Source organism: Marmota monax, unplaced genomic scaffold (assembly GCF_021218885.2).
Source record: "Marmota monax isolate L192 unplaced genomic scaffold, Marmota_monax_Labrador192_F-V1.1 WCK01_AAM20220418_F8-fsc00105, whole genome shotgun sequence".
Taxonomy (NCBI): domain Eukaryota; kingdom Metazoa; phylum Chordata; class Mammalia; order Rodentia; family Sciuridae; genus Marmota; species Marmota monax.
Window position 1 is genome coordinate 928,468 of NW_026692947.1, and position 22,973 is coordinate 951,440.

The 22,973-nt window shown below is 35.9% G+C and overlaps 1 protein-coding gene and 1 pseudogene across 2 annotated transcripts in view; both read right to left on the bottom strand.

The window, feature by feature from the left end:
* Positions 1 to 1,502: 1,502 nt before the first annotated feature.
* Nucks1 (nuclear casein kinase and cyclin dependent kinase substrate 1) overlaps positions 1,503 to 22,973 on the bottom strand; it is a 30,472-nt gene continuing 9,001 nt past the window's right edge. Inside the window, exons 2-7 of one of the 2 annotated variants that reach the window (XM_046452199.2) lie at positions 14,903 to 14,952; positions 12,288 to 12,393; positions 8,036 to 8,091; positions 5,599 to 5,751; positions 4,673 to 4,819; positions 1,503 to 3,291 (exon numbers count right to left, since the gene is read on the bottom strand). In XM_046452199.2, the coding sequence (XP_046308155.1) occupies positions 3,092 to 3,291; positions 4,673 to 4,819; positions 5,599 to 5,751; positions 8,036 to 8,091; positions 12,288 to 12,393; positions 14,903 to 14,952 (712 nt within the window). In that variant the 3' untranslated portion in view covers positions 1,503 to 3,091. Of the gene's footprint in view, positions 3,292 to 4,672; positions 4,823 to 5,598; positions 5,752 to 8,035; positions 8,092 to 12,287; positions 12,394 to 14,902; positions 14,953 to 22,973 lie in introns of both variants that reach the window. The other variant, XM_046452198.2, reaches the window with a different exon arrangement.
* On the bottom strand, positions 14,960 to 16,318 carry LOC124097615 (inhibitor of growth protein 1-like; annotated as a pseudogene).

The window sequence follows — 22,973 nt, forward strand, 5'->3', positions numbered from 1 at the left end:
TCAATTACTATTCTTCCAGATCAAAAGATTTCCACTCATTACCTCCCTAAAGAAGGAATCACCCATTAATTTTCCTTTATAGAATCAATATGGAGGGGAAATATGAAAGGGAGAAATGTTTTAGAAAGTAGGACAAATCTACCATTACTGAGATTAATATTTATCCTTTGGGCCCACTCCTCTGATTCCAATCTGAGGTGACGAGGGCTAAAAGCAGCAGCAAGTTACCAATGAGTAAGAGGGAAGCTACCCATTTCTAGTTAGGGGAGGGGAGGCTGGAAAAAAAGAACCTTAACAACTAGAATGTAGTGTCAGTCAGCATAGCTGCCGAAATCTGTTACAGAGGTAAACCTAGCACAGCTAACTAAGAGAATTCAGATAACATAAACAAGCACCTTCAAAGTTAATGTCCCACTTCCTGAGCACTGCAAAATAAGACAGTGAATGCTATTGCCACTTCACCATAGGCACACTAGATAAAAAGAGAAGTTCAGCCGAGGGAGGTGCCAATGGCTGGCCACTATTGGCTTATAGCTACAACGCATCCTGACAACATTATCAAGCCTGACTACTGGGCACCTGTTTCCAGTTGAGTCACCAAAACAGTCCTCCCATTTGCATGCATGATTTGAGGGGAAGACTAGAATGTTTTAAATCATCAAAAGAGGAGAAAACAAAGGTAATTCAGAGCCTATCTCACCTGGGGACACAGATCCTTCTGTCCAGCCTATTAGAAATAGAAAACATTTTTCAACTTAATTATTTTTAAAAGGGACCCTAAAAGAGAAGCCCAATCAAATGCACACAAGTTAACTAGAATACACGATTATCTCTAAAGTATGTGCATATATCACGATCAGAGATGTTAGTGCAGAGTAATGTCTTAAAGAGAGTTACACACACACACAAAATGGGAGGCTAAAGTTTAAAGAGAAATCCTCCCCAATCCTTACAAAACAAAACCTTTGAAAAGCCCAGATGTTTCTAGGAATGTAAGACTTAAAACCCCCAAACAACATAAGTGCATGGTGGAAACACTGATAGGTCTTTTACTTACAAACACAAACCTTTTTTGTTAAAAATGGATATCTGAATAAAATCACTAAAGTACAGAAAATAATCCTTAACACCCTCATTACAATGTTTGCAACCATAAATTTAACCATCATGTAAGATAAAAATCCAACTGCTATTTATGTTCAAAGTCCTGCAATTTTTGGCCATGTATTAAAAACTCCTTATTCATTCTTTAAACACACAGTGCAACAATGAAATGACTCTGGGTGTTTTTAAAAAATCAAAGTTAAGAATGTTCCTTAAAGTGTCTTCATAATTAAGAGTAAAAATAATTCCTTAAATAACCCTTGTCCTAGGAACACCTGCAAGAAAGCTATATTGTCTGAGAAATACATGCCGTCGTCACTTAAGAGACAGAAAGAAAACAACAAGAGGAAGATATTGAGGAAGCAAATCTCAATTAAAAAGCAGGAAAAATGCAGAAATTAAATTTCACCATATTTTCAATTTATTATTATACCAGGATCCCTCCCTAACCTTTGCTCCTTTTAGTTCATGGTATCAGCATATGGAGGATCAAACTTGCAAATCTATTTCCTAACTACTTTCCTAAGGCATGTAAAATGTCTGTTTACCAATGGCACACAGGCCTCCTAAATGCAGGATTTCTCTAGGCTTGTTGAGTCTCAGTCTCTTGCTTTGAGAAACATGAGCAGTAAGCAGGGGGTCAGACTAACTAAGACAAGAAAAGCCAACTCAATAGTATGGAAGCAGCATTTAACATACTTCCTATCCTGTCAGTAAGTGAATAGTTAGGAAAAGTGTCCCCTAGTGAGCTGGTAGGCCTGGGGATAGGGGGCGCAATGGTGTTCTATGTAGCAGCAGGAAGCAGAGATGTACTTCACACCATATTTCTACAAAGAAACGGGAAGATTGGGGTATAAAAAGGAAAATGTTCTATAACAAATAACCGCATGGTTCATGGGATCTGAATGTACATTTATAGCATAAAAAGAATTTCAATTCTTTGTTTTCATAAAGGAAATACCTCAACTCTCTGTGACCGAGTTTCACATTAACTGGAACTTTATTTGCTTAAAACCTAAAACATTGTCAGTTTGAGAAGAAACCCCCTGTGATGTGTAGATTCATCTTACCATTCAAATTCTAGGGTGTCTATTTTCTTTTTTTGATCCTTGGTAAAATTTTATCCAAAAAACAGGATACATATATATTTTTAAAACATGAACCATTAGAGAATGAAATGTGAAATCAAGAGTGATTTCAGTTTTGGCGGCTCTTGTTTTTTTTTTTTTTTTTCAGTTCCTTAAAGACTGTAGCAGGATAAAAGGATCACTGGCTCCGAGTCTCTTTGAGATAATAAGTGATGAGATAAAAAAGGAAAACCCACACCCCCAAATAAGGTCAGGTAAACCCAATCCCCAACCCCCACCCAGGTAAAAAATATGAGTACTTTTAGTAACAATTCAGAATTCATCTTTATATCCTACCTGCCTCATCAGTGGAAGTTTAGAGTCATGATTTTTTTAGACATTTATACTTATGCATATAGACATATAAACTCATATTAGATGACAACTGATTTTTTTAAAAAGTCCAGGCAGAGAAAGAAGCAATCATTTTTAACTAAAACCTCTCTATGTTTTTGATTACTGTTTAACTTGCTATTGTTTAGCAAAAAGCAAAGTTTCCAAAGTGTTCATCTCAAATCTTATTGCTTTACAACTGTGGTACACCTTCCATTAAAAATAAAAAGATGAAGCAGTCAATCCAGTGATTAAGTTGACATGGCTTTCATTGGGAAAGGGAGGTGGTGGCAAAGAGAAGCCCAATAGACAAAAGGTAACTTAAACACTTCAACATACAATGGTTTTCTTAAAAAAGAGAGAGAGAGAGAGAATGTTATTTTCAACAAATGGAAAAAAGCACTGAAAGCCCATGAGTCAAGCCATAGCCAAAACCATGTTCTATCTTAAGTAGGTTCTCTTTTTTTCCCCCTCTTTTTTTCTTTTTTCTTTTTTTAATAAAATCTCTCCCCAAACCATTATCACTTTTAATCCTCCCCAGACTGGACTTCATCTTCAGACCCTTCATCCCCAGATTTCTCAGGTGGGGGGCTTGCAGACGTCTTCTTTTCAGGAGGGCTCTCTGGTTCTTCGTCTTCTTCTTTGGGAGAAGGAGTCTTTTCCTTTGAGGCCTTTGAAGCTGTGGGGCGACCCACTTTCCCTTTGCCTTTCACTGGACTTGGCGTCACTGAAAGAAGAAAAACAATGTTTAGGGAAGAGAAAAAATGTCTTTCTGTAAGAATAAAATCTATAAACAACTCCAACCTATCTCAATTTCTAAACAAATCCTGATATATTACTATAATATGTTGTAGTAAGTTCCAAATATTTTTTAAATTTATTTTTAACTGATATATAAAAATAGTGCATATTTTTATACGGTATAATGTGATGTTTCAATATACATATGTGCTATGTAATGTTTAAACTTTTTTTTGGTGGTGGTACTGAAGATTGTGCTCAGGGCCTCACACATGCTGGGCAAGCATTCTACCACTAAGCTATCCCCCCAGTTCTTTTAAAATTTTTTCTTAATTTGGGTCAGGGTCTTGATAAGTTTCCAGGCTGGCCTAGCATTTATAATCCTTGTGCCTCAGCTTCCTGAGTAACTGGGATTACAGGTGCATGCCACTACACCCAGCTCCTCAGTTATCTAATCATTTATCTAATGTTATCAGTAATACCTTTAATAAAGAAATATGTTACAGAAAATGCATGTCATCCTTAGTGGCTTATCAAACTGTAAGTGTTCAAGATGGAAACTGTTTTTACATTTAAAAAGCAGGACAAGAAGAGGGAAAGATATGACTTAATGTGCAAAGAAACTGAAGCCATCAAACAATTTTTGGTAGTTCCATCATTCCCAACAGCAAGAAGTATTATTTTTTGGAAAAGTTAAAAAACCCTCTAATTCTACATGGGGTGTGGTGGTTCACGCCTGTAATCCCAGCAACTCAGGAGGCTGAGACAGGAGGATTCCATGTTTTAGGCCAGCCTCAGCAACTAAGCAAGGCCCTAAGTAACTCAGTGAGATCCTGTATCAAAATAAAAATTGAAAAAGGCTGGGGATGTGGCTCAGTAGTTAAGTGCTCATGTGTTCAATCTCTAGTACCAAAAAACAAAACCAAAACAAAATTCTAATTCTATTTGCCAGAATAAAACTACTTACACAAAAAGCAAATCTAGATTTCTGATTTAATTAACAAACTAGCTCCAACTAGGAAAATATCTGGCAGAAAACATCAGGACTTAAAAGAAAATAAATTCATATTTTCAAGAGTGATTTTATTCTCATAGTACAGAGAATGATGCAGAAACCAGAAATGAGAACTTGAATGCACTATTGTACGACAATTTCAAATCTTCAGACTGGATGTGGGGACTATGATATATATCAGTTGGAGAACAGGGCAGTTAAAAGGTATGCTGACACAGTATTCCTACTACTATATCTGAAACAAATAAGCCATTACCAAATTTTACTTATACCTGGAAGTAGATGAAGACAAAGTACTGGTTCTTAAAATTTTTTGAAAGTAGCAATTAAATTTCACATTTGCAGAACTTACCTGTAGCCTTTAGTCTGGGTTTGGGCATTTTCTTTTCTTTTCTCTCAGGTTTGGACTTCTTAACCATCTTTTTATTTTTCTTTTTTGAACTGCCGTAGTCACTATCATCATCGTCTTCCATTAGGAAATCTTCGTCACTGCCTGAATCTTCTGAGAATAAAGAGAATTTCAACATCTAACTTAATGTAAACATTCTTCCAAATAAACAAAGGGAAAGACTGTGAAGAATGATCAGAGGATGGGATTTGGGAGTCAAACACTACTGGATTCTATTTGTAGTTGTTCTAACAATGTGGTTGGAGTCATCACTGGCCCCATCTGTAAACGGGCTTGGCATGTAGCTCACATAAAGATTACATGGCTGATAAAGAGCTGCTTGGAGACAGAAGGGACAAAACAATCTAAGTAAAAACTGAAACCGTAAAATAACTTTTGGTAGTTTTATCAGTCCCATGTAGGACTGGTTGAAACCAGGGAATCAAACTGAACTGACCTGGTACTTTGGGCCTGATATTGAATAAATCAAACAAGAAAATTACAGGTAAAACAAAAATTCATATCGCTAATCTAAATAACCTGTGCAATATCTACACTTTGCTATTAATATTTTTTTTTGGAGGGTGTCCTACATTCTGTACCAGGCTAAAACACATCTCAAATCACAACATGTAGTCATTACTTTAATACTTGTTCATTTTGTGTTCAAACCTGAACATCTTTAAGAAAATTGGACAACCATTACAAATAGTGAATAATGAGAATATCTGAATACTTAAAATATTAATGGGTCATCATCTCTTTTAACAGGGATTATCAACCTAATTTAAAGGGCTGTATGAAACATTTAGTATCTTAGAAAATGCCAAAATAACCAGAGTCATAGACGATAACCAAACAACCAAAGGACACTAGCCAACTTCACATACTCTCCTGGAATGGTGCCTCATCTTCTTCTTCTTGTTCTTCTTCACTGCCCACATCTTCCATGAGCATCTCTCTCTGTTTAGAAGCTGCTTTAGATGCTGCCTGCCTTTGTTGACGTACATTTTTATGATCATCTTTTTCATCTTCACTGTCCTCTGCAATATGAAAGTTATCATGATGAAAGGATAAATCATTTTTGCATATCAAAGATGACTGAAAGAGTCAACCTAGTGGCCAATATAGTATGTAAAGACGGCTTTATTTCTTCCTTTTTTTTTTTTGGTACTGAGGATTTAACCACTAAATTTACCACTTAGTGGGGCAATTTAACACTAAGCTATATCCCCAGCCCTTATTATTTTGAGACAGGGTTTCACTAAATTGCTTAGGGCCTCACTAAATTACTGACACTGGCCTTGAACTTGCAATACTATTATCTCAGCTTCCTAAGCCACTGGGATTATAGGTGAGTGCCATAGCACCTGGCTTTATTTCATTCTAAAAGGGTAAATTCTATCCTTAAAAATTTCTGCAAAATATAACAAGGAGGAGTTAAAGTTCACAAGGAAAGAACCTGAATAATTCTATATACCCAGGACATTTATAAAAATAACTTAAACATGTAGTTTTAAGCAAATAACAAAGCTGAATTAAAGAGTGAACACATTTCCTATAATATACGTTAAATTTGTATCACTATTTTGCCCTAAAATTCTCAATTACATTCAAACCTATGTTTTTAGAAAAGACAGAAAAATATTTTAAAGTATTTTTAAGAGGGGATGAATGTTTTCCAGTGATCTTAAGATATAAGACAAAAACCAATGTCAAATCATTACCCTTTACAATTTAGAGGGGCTAGAGGGAACCCTTTAAAAACATGTTTGTATCAATTAGCTAAAGATACCTGGGACAAGCTTATAAAAAATTACTTTCACATATTACAATTTAATTAAAAACTTTTTTTTTTTCAATACCCAGGGTGTTTGAGTATAAATTTGGTTTAAGGACAGTCAGCCAGGTCCCTGGCTCTAGAACAAGCTATGCTGTATTAGACTCTAGTATAGCCCTTTTAAGCTCTCTTATTCTACTAAGGTTTAGCTGTCATTCTTCTGAAATACTCAGGGTCCTGTGAGCTTTGCCATGCTCAGTGTTCAAATCTTGGTCACTGCCAAAAACCTCATCTACAGACAACAGAGAAGAAAGCCGAGTTGGTGGACCCTAAAATAAATTCACCTATTCTTGATATTAGTACACAGTTATGTATCTTGAAATGCTCAAAAAACTAATAAAGGTAAGATATTCAAGTTAGGATTCACAAGGCAAATGAATAAGTGTATGCTACATTATCTTAAGATCACCAGATAGTATAAAATGTTAAAATGATTTATTTTCAATGTAGGCAGCCAAACAGCATACATATAGCAGGAAAATAAAACAGAGTGAATTTAGCAGAACCTTGTTTACCATCTAAATATCAGCTAAATAGCTGTCTAGTTAAAAGGAAAACCCAAGAAGACAAAGCAGGAATACAGGTCAAAACTAGTGTCTGGGAGCAATAAGGAAAAAAATCCTCAATTCTTTTAAAAGTTAAACTTAACATTTAGTACCAGCAATAAGTCATCAGGATTGAACATTAGTCCATGGAGATGCCTCATTAATTCTTACAAAAAGTTTTCTTTGTAGGTAGTTTCCTTCTTTCTTTTTTTTTTTCCTCTCTCTCTTTTTTGTTTTTGTTCAGATACTGTGGATTGAACTCAGGGATGCTCTACCATTGCCACTGAGTTATTTCCCCTGATCTGTATTTTTTTTTTATACCTTTATTTTATTTATTTATTTTATGTGGTGCTGAGGATCGAACCCAGGGCCTCGCACATGCTAGGCAAGATCTCTATCGCTGAGCCACAATCCCAGCCCCCTGATCTGTATTTTTTTATTTTGAGGTAGGGTCTTGCTAAGTTGTTGAGACTAGCCTTGAACTTGCCTTCCTCCTGCCTTAGCCTCCTGAGGTGCTAGAATTATAGATGTAAATCTAAAAAAAGTGGCACTGAAATTTAAGCCTTTTTGCTTTTCAACCTAGAATTGATAACTTCCTTTTTAATACCTTTATTTCACTTAGATTATACACATATATAAATTTAGTTTGAAGTCTTATCTGTTCATGTAGAATGTTTTCAATATTGACTGTGCATAAAAATAATCTACAGCTACTTAAAAACACACAGAAAGCCTCAACATTCCACCTATATTCATTTAACTGGAAATCTTGGGGCACAACCCAGAGTGCCTGTTTTGTAATAAGCCACCAGGACAGAATCATTATTAATTATTTGAAGTTAGAGACATCTTTGTAAGTCCAGTTTTCGCAATAGTGCCTGATGTACAAAATTGCTTGTTAAAATGCCTAATGAACTTATCACATTGAAAATAGTTTACTACCTGCAGAGTGAGAATCATCCTTCTTGGTCTTCACATCTTTTTCTTCTGAGTCCTCACTATAAGGTAAAGGAGAAAGGGTAAACACTTAAAGTCTTAGATCAAAGTCTAAATGACCACAGATCTCTGATGTCTGACTTGAGAAAAGCATGAAAATAAAATGTTCAAACAAATGCTGAACAGTAAAATTGCTTCTATTATTTCTTCACTTCACAGTGATGTTGGTGAATAAGCTTAATTTTATCTATTATGGAAAACAAATTGCTTCCAAAGACCCAAAGTAAAAAAGAAGGTGTCTCAGCACAGGCCTGGTTCATAAGAAAAAGTATTTTCCATAGAGAAAGTACAAAAATACTAAATATAAAATGAAAATAAAACAATTTTGTTATTTACTAATAATTATTTTCTAATAACTTTTGCTTCAAATATTTCAGAAACCAAATGACTCAGGAGGTTGAGGCAGGATGATTGCAAGTTTAAGGCCAGACTCAGCAATTTAGTGAGATCCTGTATCAAAATAAAGTCAAAAAAAGGGATGAGAATGTAGCTTAGTGGTACAGTGCTCCTGGGTTCAACACCCAGTACTTAAAAAAAAAAAAAAAGAAGAAAGAAAGAAACATCAACAATGCCTGCTTTGTACCATGGAGAAAGTAAGAGTGAGCTTACAACTACTATGCAAAAGAAGCTGAGGAGCTTCAAAGTTAAATGGAAAATTTAAAAAAATATTTATTTATTTTTTGGTGATACTAAGGATTGAACCCAAGGCCTAGAATATGCTAGACAAGTAAGCATTCCACCACTGAGCTATATCCCTAGCCTGGTCTCACTGCCCATGCTGACCTCAAACTTGGCAATCCTCTTGCCTCAGCCTCCTAAGTAGCTGGGATTACAGGAATGTCCCATAAAAATAACTTTTAAGGCTGGGGTTGTGGCTCAGTGATAGAACACTTGCCTAGCATGCATGAGGTACTGGGTTCAATCCCGGCACTACATAAAAAAATAAATAAAATAAAGGTATTAAGGTATTGTGTCCATCTACAACTAAAAAATAAAACAAAAAAACAAAAAAACTTTTCAAGTCATAAACATTCATGTCCTCAAATCTTAAGTTGGGAATTTTATCAGTAATTTGTTGTAAAATCTTAAGCAAATCATTTGGCACTTACTCGAGTGCCAATGTTTTATGACTTCATGAGAAATTTTGATGAACAAAAAAGAAACACTCATCTGTAAAACCTGCCATCTTGACCTTCCTTTTTTAAACATCAGGTCTTATAAATCACTTTGGTATTCCCCATAATGTAGACCATAGTCAAATGACAAATTACTGAACCAAAGAGAACAACCATATTTCTTTACCAAGTAATCTGACTCTGAGATACTTTATAATTCTGAAACTTGTGACTATTCTATATCAACTTTTTTCATGTAAAATAGGGACTTAAAGGTTAGAATTAGAGCTTACTGGTAAAGTGATTGCTTAGTATTTACAAGGCTCTGGGTTTGACTCCCAACACCCCCCTCCCCCCCCCCACACACAGGCATTTAATTTACAAATATAACCAATGATGAAGAATCATATCATTGTAAACACTATTAGTCTTTGAGCACCATTATGGCAAAGTCAAGTGAAAGCTGAACTTTTAAGTGAAGAATAATAGAAAAATCAACACAGCATTGCTTTAAGGGAATACACAAGGCATCTAATCCAATGGCAATAAAAATTCAGAGAGAATTCAGAGAGAATAATAAAATCAAATGGTTGCAATAAGAAAAGCTTTAGACTAGATATAATTACATTGATGAAGCATTATAACAGCAATAAGCAGTTCATTCCTAGGAGAAATATAAGTGAATATAATGAAAAATTGTTCTAAATCGCATCCCTGGCCCTTTGGAACTCTGGAAGACTTCTCTTCCAATGGTATAATTTTATATTATTTTTTTCCTAAAAAACATATTTGGAAAAAACAACAACAACCCATAAAGCAAAAACAAAACAAACAAAAACAAAACAAAACAAAAAACCCCTAGATATATGCATACATGCACACACACACACAAACACACACACACACACACACACACACACACCCTTCCTAGGGATTGAACCTATGGCCTTTAGAATGCTAGGCAAATGTTTTACCACTGAGCTACATCCCCAACTTTTTTTTTTTTTTGTAGTTGTAGATGGACAGAATGCCTTAATTTTTTTGTTTTTATTTTTATGTGGTGCCAAGGATTGAACCCAGTACCTCACGCATGCTAGGCAAGCACTCTGCAGCTGAACTATAGCCCCATCCCCATCCCCATCCCCAACTCTTTTTAAATTTTATTTTGAGGGTCTTGCTAAGTTGCCCAGGATGGCCTAGAACTTGCGATCCGCCTGCCTTAGACTTCCAAGAAGTTGGAATACAGGAGTGTGCCATCACATATGGCTAAATGTATAGGTTTAACAATAAGTTTAGGGCTCCAAGTTTCTTAGAAGAAATGAAAAATACTATGTAATTTCTTTGAACTGCTCATCTGTAGTAGAGTTACTTGGAGGTGGCATAGCCTAATGGCTGAAATATGGATTTTGGGTCCAACAGGCAGGGTTTCAAAACCTGCTTGTTCATTTGCTGGGTAACCTTGGTTAAATCATTGAACCCATCTAAGTTATCATCACTTAACCTAACAGAGGTGTTAAGAGAATTAAATGATAATGTATATAAAGCATATAATAGAGCCTGACATTAATAGTCAAAGTGGTAGCTATCCTCACTCTCATTATTATCATCATCATAAAGGAAGTCTTGAAGTTATGCTGCACTGCATATGAGACTGTGTGTGAAAACCTTGGAAAACAAGCAAAAGTTACAAGATTCTGGCTTCATGAGGCAAAATTAGTTAAATTAAAACTCACTTAAACTCATTGTAAAACTAAGAGAAGAGAAGGCTTGGAGTGGTAGAGTGCTTGCCTAATATGCACAAGGCACTGTGTTTGATCCCCAGCATGGGTGAGGATGGAGCCCACAACAATGATTAAGTTATTTAAACAAAAGAGAATTGAGTATGAGACAGTAAAACTCTACTACTACTTAAGATTCTATAAGCTTTAGTTAATTTGACCAGTGATTTGTGACTGAATGAGAGGTCACTTGATCTTTGCTATCACTACAATGAAAATGTCAATAGTAATTTTAATAACCAAGTATACTCTAAAGCAGTCTTTATGCTTATGTTGAGGTTTAAGGTAGCAGCAGAGGCATTCTTAGGGAATTCAAATATTTACTTTTTAGTTATAGTTGGACACAATACCTTTATTTTATTTATTTATTTTTATGTGGTGCTGAGGATCGAACCCAGGGCCTCACACATGCTAGGCAAGTGCTCTACTGCTGAACCACAACCCCAGCCCCCACCAGCACCCCCATTACTACCCTTCATTCCCCTTTGTCTAATCCAATGAACTTCTATTCTTCCCTCCCCTTCCCTTGTTTTTTTTTTTTTGGGGGGGGAGGGGCAGGAGTGCCAGGGATTGAACCCAGGGGTGCTTAACCACTGAGCCACATCCCTGGCTCTATTTGTATTTTATTTAGAGACAGAGTCTCACTAAATTGCTTAAGGCCCTGCCTTTGCTGAGGCTGGCTTTGAACTGGTGATCTTCCTGCCTCAGCCTCCCCAACTGCTGGGATTATAGGCATGCATCACTGCGGCCAGCTTATTGTGTGTTTTTTCTTTTGAATTATTTATTTATATTGTATCAGGGATTGAACTCAGAGGCCCTTAACCATTGAGGCTCATCCCCAGCCCTTTTTTATTTAGAGACAGGATCTCACTGAATTGCTTAGCACCTCGCTGTTGCTAAGGCTGGCTTGACTCACCTTTCTCCTGCCTCAGCCTCCCCAGACACTGCAATTATAGGCGTGCACCACTGTGCCCTACTTTTTATTTTGACACAAGTTCTCACTAAGTTGCTGAGTCTAGCTTCAAACCTGTGGTCTTCCTGCCTCAGCCTCCTGAGCTGCTGGGATTATAGTTATGTGCCATCAAGCCTGGCTGATCACTTTGGATTTAAGGTTGAATCTGATCAAGCCTCATGACTCAACTCTAGACCTAGAGCATGACCTGAGATAATGAAATATGCAAAACACTAAGTAGACAGTAAGAACTCTCCAAAAAATATAAGGAGATTTCACCAACTTAAAGATCAAAGACTGCCCTCATTTCAGAGTGACAGCATCAGCAAGAATACAAAAACAATGCCTCTTACCTATCTTCCTGTGAATTCTTTCCAGATCGCCTCTTATTTTTAGCTTCTCGAGGAGATGATCGAATTTTCTTAGCAGGAGGACCTGAATCTCTTCCATAATCTTCATCTAAACGGAGCATTTTTCAAATTCATTTAACTATATTATGTTTACATGTTAAAAGCACCAACTTATATTTACTGACAATAATTATCTCATGTTACTTAAATGGCAAACAAAGGATTTTCCAAATATTTTCTTTTATTTAAAAAAAATTTTCCAACCTAGTATTATCACATTAATTCCATTTTTGTATATTACCCTCTAGTCCTCATATATACATATTTTATATACCTATAGCCAAATCTCGTCATTTTATATCATTCCATTTTATGATTTTCCCATCGTCAACATCTTCATATTTATTTGAATATTATTATAATAATCAGGTTATGTCAAAAGCATTTTAGAAAGTAAAAAACTTAGAATTCTACAGTTCTAACATAATTACTGTTATAAAGCAAATTACTTGTAAACTAAAATATTAAACATATATAATGTATTCTGGGCACTCTAGCACTTCAGAAAAACAGCTCTAACTTCAAAAGCCTTATACATTACAGAAAATTGTCCTACATCAAAAGGTGATTATTTCCAAAACTATTTACTACACCATTTTACATGTAATGGCAAGAAGGTGGAAGTAGTCTGGAGCTTCAGCAATTATTAAGTGACTGGATATATTATAAATTCCATGATGGATTATCATACCATTTAGAGGAATTTTTCAAATAACCTTTAATAAAATTTGAAACATACTTTTAAGTATGAGTGAGATAGGGGCAAAGACCAAGACCTCAACTCCATTCCTACTCTTCCCCCTCCCAGGGATTGAACTTAGGGGGCACTTGACCACTGGCCATATCCCCAGCCCCATTTTTATTTTATTTAGACACAGTGTCTCACTGAGTTGCTCAGTGCCTAGCTGTTGCTGAGACTGGCTTTGAACTCGCAATCTTCCTGCCTCAGTCTCCTGAGCTGCTGGGATTACAGGTGTGTGCATCCGTGCCTAGCTGTATTGGCCATTTCTTCATCCACTTCTTAAAATGTGGTTCTTGCTTGCAATTATTCTCTCCTGCAACACTAATTATGTGGGTAGCGAGGAGTCCTTTTCCACTCCATGTGGGACAGAGTTCAGGGTTAGAATACTACCATCCCCCAGGAGAATCCACTAGGCAGCACTTCAAGAATTTAATGTCCACTCCTGCTGGGGATGGAGGTACACCCTTAAAATCCCAGCAACTCAGGAGGCCGAGGAGGAGAATGGCAAGTTCAAGGCCAACCTCATCAACTTAGCCAGGCCCTAAGCAAGTTAGCAAGACCCTGTCTCTAAATAAAATACATTTTAAAGGGCTGGAGATGTAGCTTCAATTCCATTTTTAAAAGGTTAAAAAAAAAAAAAAAAGACTAGGAATTAACAAAGAGGTTGAAATACTATTTGCTAGCTAATGGGCCTTGAATATTCTCTCTGCCTCAGTTTCCCTAACTATAAAATGAGAATAGTAATAGCACATCTCATATTAATGGGACTGTTCTAAGGAATAAATTATTAATACAAACATTTAGAGCAAAATTCCTGGAGCAAAATGGCAGCATTTGGTATTTAGTTTTTACTCCTCTGTATATCTTTTTTTTTTTAAATATTATTTTTTAGTTGTTGATGGATCTTTATTTTATTCATTTATTCATATGTGGTGCTGACAATTGAACTCAGTGCCTCACACATGCTAGGCAAGTGCTCTGCCTCTGAGCCACAACCCTAGCCCTCTTTTGTATCTTTCTGCATTTTTCAAAGCTTTCCCAAGGGGGGGAGGGGAAGAGTGGGAAGGAAGGAAGAGGGAAGGAAATACTATGATGAATTAGTTAATAAATCAAAGTTGTTACACAAAATGGAATCCCATTTTAGTTACTTTATTATGTAAAAACCTTAACCGTGCCCTCCAATATAAGACACAGGTTTTACTCTGATAATAGCCAAAATTTTTTGAGACAGCATTTCACTATGTTGTCTAGTTTGGCCTCAAACTAGGGCTCAAGTGATCCTCCTGCTTTAGTCTCTAAAATAGCTGGGACTACAAACAGGCTACTGTGCCTGGCTCGCAGGAGATATTTTAAGTAATAAACACTATATTGGAATTATAGGACATTTAACTTTAGGACTCCAAAACCATGTGAGAAAAAAAATTAAGTGTTTATTATCTATGACTTACAAGAAAGCTAATTCCCATGCAAATTCAACTTTTATTTTGGTTAACACAAATAATTTGGATAAATATACTAAAAATAAAAAAATAAAACTTATTCTACCAGGTACGGTGGCACATGCCTTAATCCAAGTTGACTCAGAGGAGGCTGAAGTAGGGAGACTGCAAGTTTGAGGCCAGCCTCAACAACTTAACGAAACCCTTTCTCAAAATAAAAATGCTGGGGGATGTAGCTGAGTGGTAAAGTGGCCTAAGTTCAATCCCTAGTACTGCAAAATGAACAAATAAAATTTATTACTAAAATATGATATATTAGCTGCCAACTCTTCCAATAGTCAGTCCAACATAAAATTTGTTGAAATCACAAAACATACCTGCATCATCAGATTCCTGAAACTGTGAGTAATCAACAACCTTCCTGTTTCTGTAGAAAGAAGAGAATAATTAACATCATATATATGCAAAACTTTTCCAAGATATCAGAACATACACTTTTATTTCATACACAGAATTAGAATAGCTCTCTGAAAATTATTTAACATTTCCATATTTTAGCCAAAACACTTCATATTTTTTAAAAATATATTTATTTTTTAGTTGTAGGTGGACATAATACCTTTATTTTTATGCGGTGCTGAGAATCGAACCCAGTGCCTCATGCACATTAGGCGAGCGCTCTATCTCTGAGCCACAACCCCAGCCCTTCACATTTTGTTATAGGAAAATGCAGCTTAATTCAAAATATTTCAAATTATTCTTTTTATACTGCTCATCTCAGTGACAGTTCAAATGCCGTAAAACTACCTTCCCAAAACACACGTCAGCAAAATAAACTAACTCACCATACCTTCATTATACAGATACCATATTTGCAAGGCAAAATTGTAAATTTTTATTCTTACTGCTATACACATGTATAGTTCATAAACAAAATTACTGCTAAACTTTGTTTTCAAGGCAACATCAATTTTTAGACATAATATAGTTAGAGTAAAACAAAAAATATAATAACACTAAATTAAATGTTATACATGAGAAGGAGACTAAAGCTTACTGATTTAGTCAAAAGATGTTTTTTATTAAAGGGTATATCATTTTTTAAAAAATTTTTTTAGTTGTAGATGGACACAATCTTTTTTAAAAAAATTTACATTTGACAATTCCCACACCTCAACAAAAGTGACAATGTAATAAACATACTGGTTGACTGTGTTCTCTTCAGACTGTTTAATGTCCACAAACTGTTTTTTAAGTCTTCTTTTTTGGATTTTTCCAGTGCTTTGTCATTATTTTCTCATCTTCCCTGACACTTGGTGCAGTATCACTTGACTTGGTTTGTGACTGAGTCATACTCAGAAGTGGAACCACTGGATGGGGCACTCTTCCTTGTGGTAGCTTATCATTTCTCCATTGGAGAGCTGTTTGCACAGTACTTGGGTTCATTTGAGTTAATGGGAAGGTCTGCAGGGGATGCTTCCATCTCTGCTTTGGCCTTGGAACATTTTCTTCTTCTTTGAGGTCTTCGCTTTCTTTTCCTTGGGTGTTCCCAAGGTGATGTTATCATGGTTATGATTATTGGATACATTCTCTCCATTTTTAGTGTTGCATTGTGGCTGGGACCTCTTGTTATTCAGTTTTCCTGCCTGTGTGATAATCTCATTCTTGGACTTATCCTGGCCAGTTTTGCCACTTTGCAATGGTGTCACACTCTCTTGATGTGCTTCAAAAAAGTTCAACATGACTTGTCTGCCCTGGTTCTCTACTAGCTATGCCATCTGACTCAATTTGAATCTTCTCATTGCCCTGCTCCTAGCTCCAAATCAGAGCTGTCTGGATGCAGTGTACCACTCACCTTTTCTGGGCATCAACCATCTCTCCTTCATTCAAACTTCTCAAAATATTCATCCAATTCCTTCAGGAGTTCCCTTGGTCACTTACAACTTCTGGCCACTTATGCTGCACCCTTAGATCAGCAGAGAGGTTTCTGGGACCTTTGGCAGGTCACCAGACCAGGCTGGCTTCCAGAGCTGCTGCCCCGGTTGCCAGCCTCAAACTAATCTTAATTTTTGCTTTCTTACTAAATCTAAATTTGAAATTCCTCCTTTAGAAATATTAGCAAGCTTCCATGTTAGAAACCACACAGACCAGCTTCCAAAAGTGTCTTAGATAAAAGATGCACATATAAGTGAATCAAGGTATTAAGAGGATATTCCTGGTTGTATAGAATAGGGCATCACTTAAGATCCAAAGACAGTGAGTATAAGCACTGGTTATTTAGTATTATCATGATATGTAAGGATGATATCTTTGCCTGTTTAAAAAAAAAAGTCTAAAAAAAAAGTCTATTAATTCCACTTATATGAGGGACCTACAGTAGTCATATTCACAGAGGCAAAAAGTAGAATGGTGGTTGCAAGGGGCTAGAAGAGGGGGAATGAGTAGTTAGGATATACTTTCCACTATTAAACTGTACATTAAATGGTCAAGATGGTAAATATCCTATTAAATAGGTTTTATCCTAATGAAAATGTAACTATTTAAAAAAGTATTTGGGGGCTAGTATGGAAATGCCCACTGTGCTCTGGAAAAATGATTATTTTTAATGACAAATGCCATGAAAAATAGTATTATGATTACAATGCAGAGAGGCATCTTCTGTGTTATTTACAAAACAAACAAAAAAGGAAATGGAAACAAGGAAAGGAAAATACCCAGAAGAGGGACGATTTAAAAACAAAACTTTTTATTGAACAAGTCCATGAAATAAACCAACAGCAGGTAGATTTATCTATTTTGTAATCTAGGGATTGAACCCAGGCCCCACATAAGCTCTACCCTTGAGTTATACTCTCAACCCCAGAAGAGGAAGTTTGAAATCTTAATCCCTAATAATTGGACTCTAGGTTCCAAACTTGTAGGCATAATTTTAGTTTATCTCGTACTTGTGATATGGCAACAAAAATATCACTCAATTTCTGTCAAGTAGCCATAAATAAATCCTGAGACTACTTTATGTATGCTACCAGAATAGAAAAGGATGCATCATATGAATATAAACTGAACCCATTCCTTGCAAGGAAAAACATGTTAGTTACATTACAGCATTCATTGACATGAAAAGGAGTAGTCATGTTTTCTTCATCATCTGAGCTTCTTGGAAGTAACAATCATGTCTGGATATCCACATTTATGGCAAAGGGCAAGGTAAAAAGTTTGCTTTTAGGTCAAATTTGAGAGCTCTGTTAAAGCTTATTTTTCTGTTTTATAGAATAATATCCAATATCCTTTAAGTCTTTGAGATCTCATCTCTTGCCACTTGACAATCAAGCAACCTAGTTCCTCCAATCCTGTGGTTTCTTACCACTTGCTCCTGTTGCTTTGTCCCAGAAGGCTGTGCGGTTACTCCCACTCAAATCCAACTTGACCTCTCAACACCCTTAATCCTTTGATACTATGTAATTTGCTAAAACTTCTGTCTTACTGAACTTAAGCTTCTTGTGGGCAGGGATTGTCTCTTCTTCATTAGGAACACCAAATTCAAGCAATGTATTTTTTAAAAATATTTTTATTAGTTGTTGATGGGAATTTATTTATTTATTTATATGCAGTGCTGAGAATCAACCCAGTGCCTCACACATGCTAGGCAAGGGCTCTACCAGTGAGCCACCAACACAGCCCCTCAAACAATGTATTTGATGTGTAAATGGATTTAGCATCTGCAAAGGGTTAGGGTGGGAAAAGGCATCAGTAGAGAGGAAGTTTGCAAGACTGTCATTTTCAGCCCATCAGGCATTTGACTAACAATTGCCTTTCAAGACAAAACTGTTTCCTTCCTATGAAATAACTTGTTTCTTTAATAAATTTTCAAATTCAAGGCTAGCCTGGGAAACTTGGTGAGATCCTGTCTCAAAAACATAAAAAGGGCCGTGATGTAGCTCAGTGGTAACACACCCAAGTTAAATCTCCAATGCCGCAAAAAGAAAAAAAAGGAAAAATCCCACACACAAAAACAACTTAGTTGAAAAGTCTATTATTAAGTATATTTTCTCTATTCTAATTTTCAAAGAGAACTACAGAAATTCTATGCAGACAATACTGAGAAATAAGAAAGTTTCAAAACTGAATCGAAAGATGATCCCTTCCTTTAAAACCACCAATATTTAAACTTTTAAATGATCTGAAAACAGCCAGAATTTTGAGAATTATGTTATTTGGACCTGAATCGTTATTTGAACACTGCATCATATTCAATCACAAGAATAGGATCCTAAAAAGTTATACTCCATGGGTATGTATAATATGTCAAAATATACTCTATTGTCATGTATAGCTAAAAATAACAAGTTTTTTTTTTTTTTAAATGTCATTGTCATAAAAACTATTAAAATAGAGTAAAGGGACTGGGGTTGTGGCTCAGCAGTAGAGTTCTCACCTAAAACATGCAAGGCCCTGGATTCAATCCTCACCACCACATAAAAATAAATAAAGGTATTATGTCCAACTACAACTAAAAACTAATAAAACAAACAAATAGAAAAAAACAGAGGAAAGCAAAATATGAGTATAGGAATGGAGTCTTATTAAGGGTAACTAGCCAAACCAAATTAAACTAATAAAAAATTGATAAAAAGGAAAGGATTATTTAGGTAAATGATCTATGGTAACAAGGGCTATTCATAATGACTAGATATATTGACTTATAATAATAATTTGGTTGATTTCTCAAACTATGTCCTGCCTTTTAAAGATACCTAAAAAAAAAAAAAAAAAAAACAATTCTACTAAAGTCAGTCCTTTAAATGTGGGTTCCACACCTGCAGATTTAATGATGGACTAAAAACATTCAGTGTTAAAAAAAAAAAAGTGTATAGACATTTTTCTTTGTCATTATTCCCTAAGCAATACAGTATAACAACTACTTTTGCGTGTGTGTGGTGCTGGGGATTGAACCCAGGGACTTAACGAATGCCAGGCAAGTGCTCTACCAATGGGTTATACCTCAGACCCAGTATAACAACTATTAACACAGCATTTACAGTATACAGACATCACAAGTAATCTAAAGATGACTTTAAAACATTCAGAAGAATATGCATAGGTTACACGCAAAGATACCATTTTATATAAGGGATTTGAGTATTCAGAGATTTTCTAGCCTAAACAGAAACAACATTAGTCCCTCAAAATATTATTATTTAAATTCAGGCCAAAGCTAAACTAATTCTCCAGTGTATAATGGGTAATAACTAGAACTTGGAGGCCCATATTGTAAAATTACAATATATCAGAGAGGTCAAAAACGAATTTCCAAACTGGATTTAAATCCTGACTTTGCCACTTACTAGTGGTATGTCCCCAAGGAAGTGCTTTCTCTTCAATGAACTTCAGTTTTTCTTCACATTTAAAACAGGAATACCTCTCAAGATTGTTCTAAGAATAAGCGAGTGTCGGGTAGATTATTCTCCAATTAATATCAGCTACTATTTCTTACATCTCCCTATTTTTTTTTAGATGTTGATGACCCTTTATTTTATTCATTTATCCATGTGGTGTGCTAAGAATCAAACCCAGTGCCTCACACATGCCAGGCCAGTACTCTACCAATTAGCCACAATCCCAGCCCTACATCTCCCTATTTTTATACTAAGTGATTTTTAACTTTATGGCAAAGTTTTCAGGTTACCATTTAGATCCAATCAGGCTGGGGATATAGCTCAGCTGGTAGAGTGCTTGCCTTGCATGCATAAGGCCCTGGGTTCAATCCCCAGCACTACAAAAACAAACCAAAAAACCCCCACCATTTAGATCCAAGAAAGCAGCAAGTTATAGCATTTTAAAACCATCAAATGGGTTATAACAATTCCCAATACTCAAATCAACTTGAGTTCCATTTAAACTAGTCTCAAAGTTTGCGCCAGAAAGAAATTTGATTTTTTTTTGAGGTCCTGAGATTGAACCCAGGGGCCCTCTGCCAGAGCTATATCCCCAGCCCTTTTTAATATTTTATTTAGGTATAGGATCTTTCTGAGTTGCTTCTAGGACCTCGTTAAGTTGCTGAGTCTGGCTATGAATTCATGATCCTCCAGCCTCAGCTTCCCGGGCCGCTAGGAATACAGGTGTACACCACTGTGCATGGTTGGCCTTCAATTTGTGACCTTCCTGCCTCAGTGTCCAGAGTCACTGGGATTAAAAATGTTGCATCACAATGCCTGGCAGAAACACAAAAACTGTATGTATGTATGCATGTATTTATTTATTTATTTTTGGTACCATGAATTTGGTACCAAGTTTGCCTAACCACTGAGCCACATCCCTGACCCTTTAAAAACTGTTCTTGAATTTTTGAGATAGGTTCTTGCTAAAATTACTGAGACTGACCTTGAACTTGCAATCCTCTTACCTCAGCCTCCAAAACTGCTGGGATTACAAATGTATGCCACCACTCCTGGCAGAAACACAGAAACTTTAAATGCCAATTTTGTGCCTGTTCTCACTTAAAAAGCTTATATAACTGCTGTATCTAGATTTTAGATGTAACTTGGGGAGGGAGCTTGGGGATATAATTTGGTGCTAGAGCATGTACGTAGTATATGCAAAAGCACTGGGTTCAATCTCAAGCATCAAGGAAAAAAAAGTTGATTTTGGTCATAACATACCAATTCCTGGATGATTCCCACGGGGCTTTGAACCAGGAAGCTTCCACTTTCATATACATTTAAAATGTAGAAATGAAAAGTAAAGTGGGGAGCTAAGCAGAGAACACTAAAGGATCTGTTTGACATAAATTATAGATAACTCAAAGCAGTATACTTTTGTTCAAACAAAATCTGCCTAGGGCTGGGAGTAGTTGTGCAAGCCTATAATCCTAGCACTTGGGTAGGTTAAGGCTGGAGTAAAAAGTTCTAGGCTAGCCCTGAAAACTTAATGAGAGCCCCATCTCAAAAATTAAAAAAGGGCTTAGGAGGTAGCTTTGGTATAGTGCCCCTGGGATTCAATCTCCAGTAGTCCAACAACAAAGCAAAAACCAACTAACCAGAAAACTGCCTAGAAACAACAAATAAAACACAACTATTTGTAAGTATAAGTAGCATTTTAAGAGTATAAACTTGGGGTTAGGAGTATGCGCAAAGGTACAGCGCATGCTAAGGCCCTGTGTTCAATTGCAAAAGAACAAAAAGTTAAATTAAAAAAAAAATTCTAACACTACAAAGAAAAAAAAGTATAAATTGGTCTTATAATTCACATTTAAAAAATGTCTCTGGGCTAGGACTGTGGCTCAGTGGTAACGCACTTGCCTTGCATGTGTGAGGCACTGGGTTCGATTCTAAGGACCACGTATAAATAAATAAAAGATCTATCAACAACTAAGGGAAAAAAATATTTAAAAAAAGAAATGTCTCCTGGGGCTGGGGCTGTAGCTAAGTGCTTGCCTCATGTGTGAGGCATTGGGTTCGATTCTCAGCACACATATAAATAAGTGAATAAAATAAAGGTCCGTCAACAATAAAAAAACATTTAAGGGCTGGGGATGTGGCTGAAGTGGTAGCGCGCTCGCATGGTATGCGTGCGGCCCGGGTTCGATCCTCAGCGCCACATACAAACAAAACAAAACAAAGATGTTGTGTCTGCCGATAACTAAAAATAAAATATTAAAATTAAAAAAAAAAAACATTTAAAACAATGTCTCCCAAATTATCCATATTTAAAAAATAAAATGTGAATCAAATGTCTGATATATCCCTGAAATTCAACATTATGAAGACTACTAATCTACAAAATCAGATTTTTTTGTGAAACCATGAATTTTGATTACAAGAGCAGTTTCAGAGTTGCTCCATCTAAATCCTCATTTAATTCTCACATTGCTCTAAGAGGAGCTAATTAATATTGTATCAATTTTGCCTGAGGAAAATAATGCTCAAAAAGGCTACATAACTTTACTTCAATAAACAATTTACTACAACAAAGACTATTTTCCAACCTAAGTCCATCCTATTTCAAACTCACATATGCTACTGGGGCAATCTCTAGAACTTTCCTAAACATTATAAAGCCTACTCTTCTGTGGAACTGATCCCATTAAAATTTCTACACATCAACTATCTGCTCCTTTTTAAAATCTAGGACATTTACCTTTTTCTATTATTCTATCCCTCAGATGATTAAGCAATCTTACATATCAGATATTTCAGGATATAAAAATGTTAGCTCATCGAGGCCCAGGATACATGAACTTAGTTCAGGACAATTTCTTACAATTATTTCACTTATCTTTACCTTCAAGTTCCTTCTAAGATATATAATTTAAAAAAAAATTTTTTTTGGTAGCTGTAGATGGACACAGCGTGCCTGTATTGTATGTTTATTTTTATGTGGTGTTAAGGATCAAACCCAGTGCCTCACATGTGCTAAGCAAGCACTCTGCCACTGAGCTACAGTACCAGC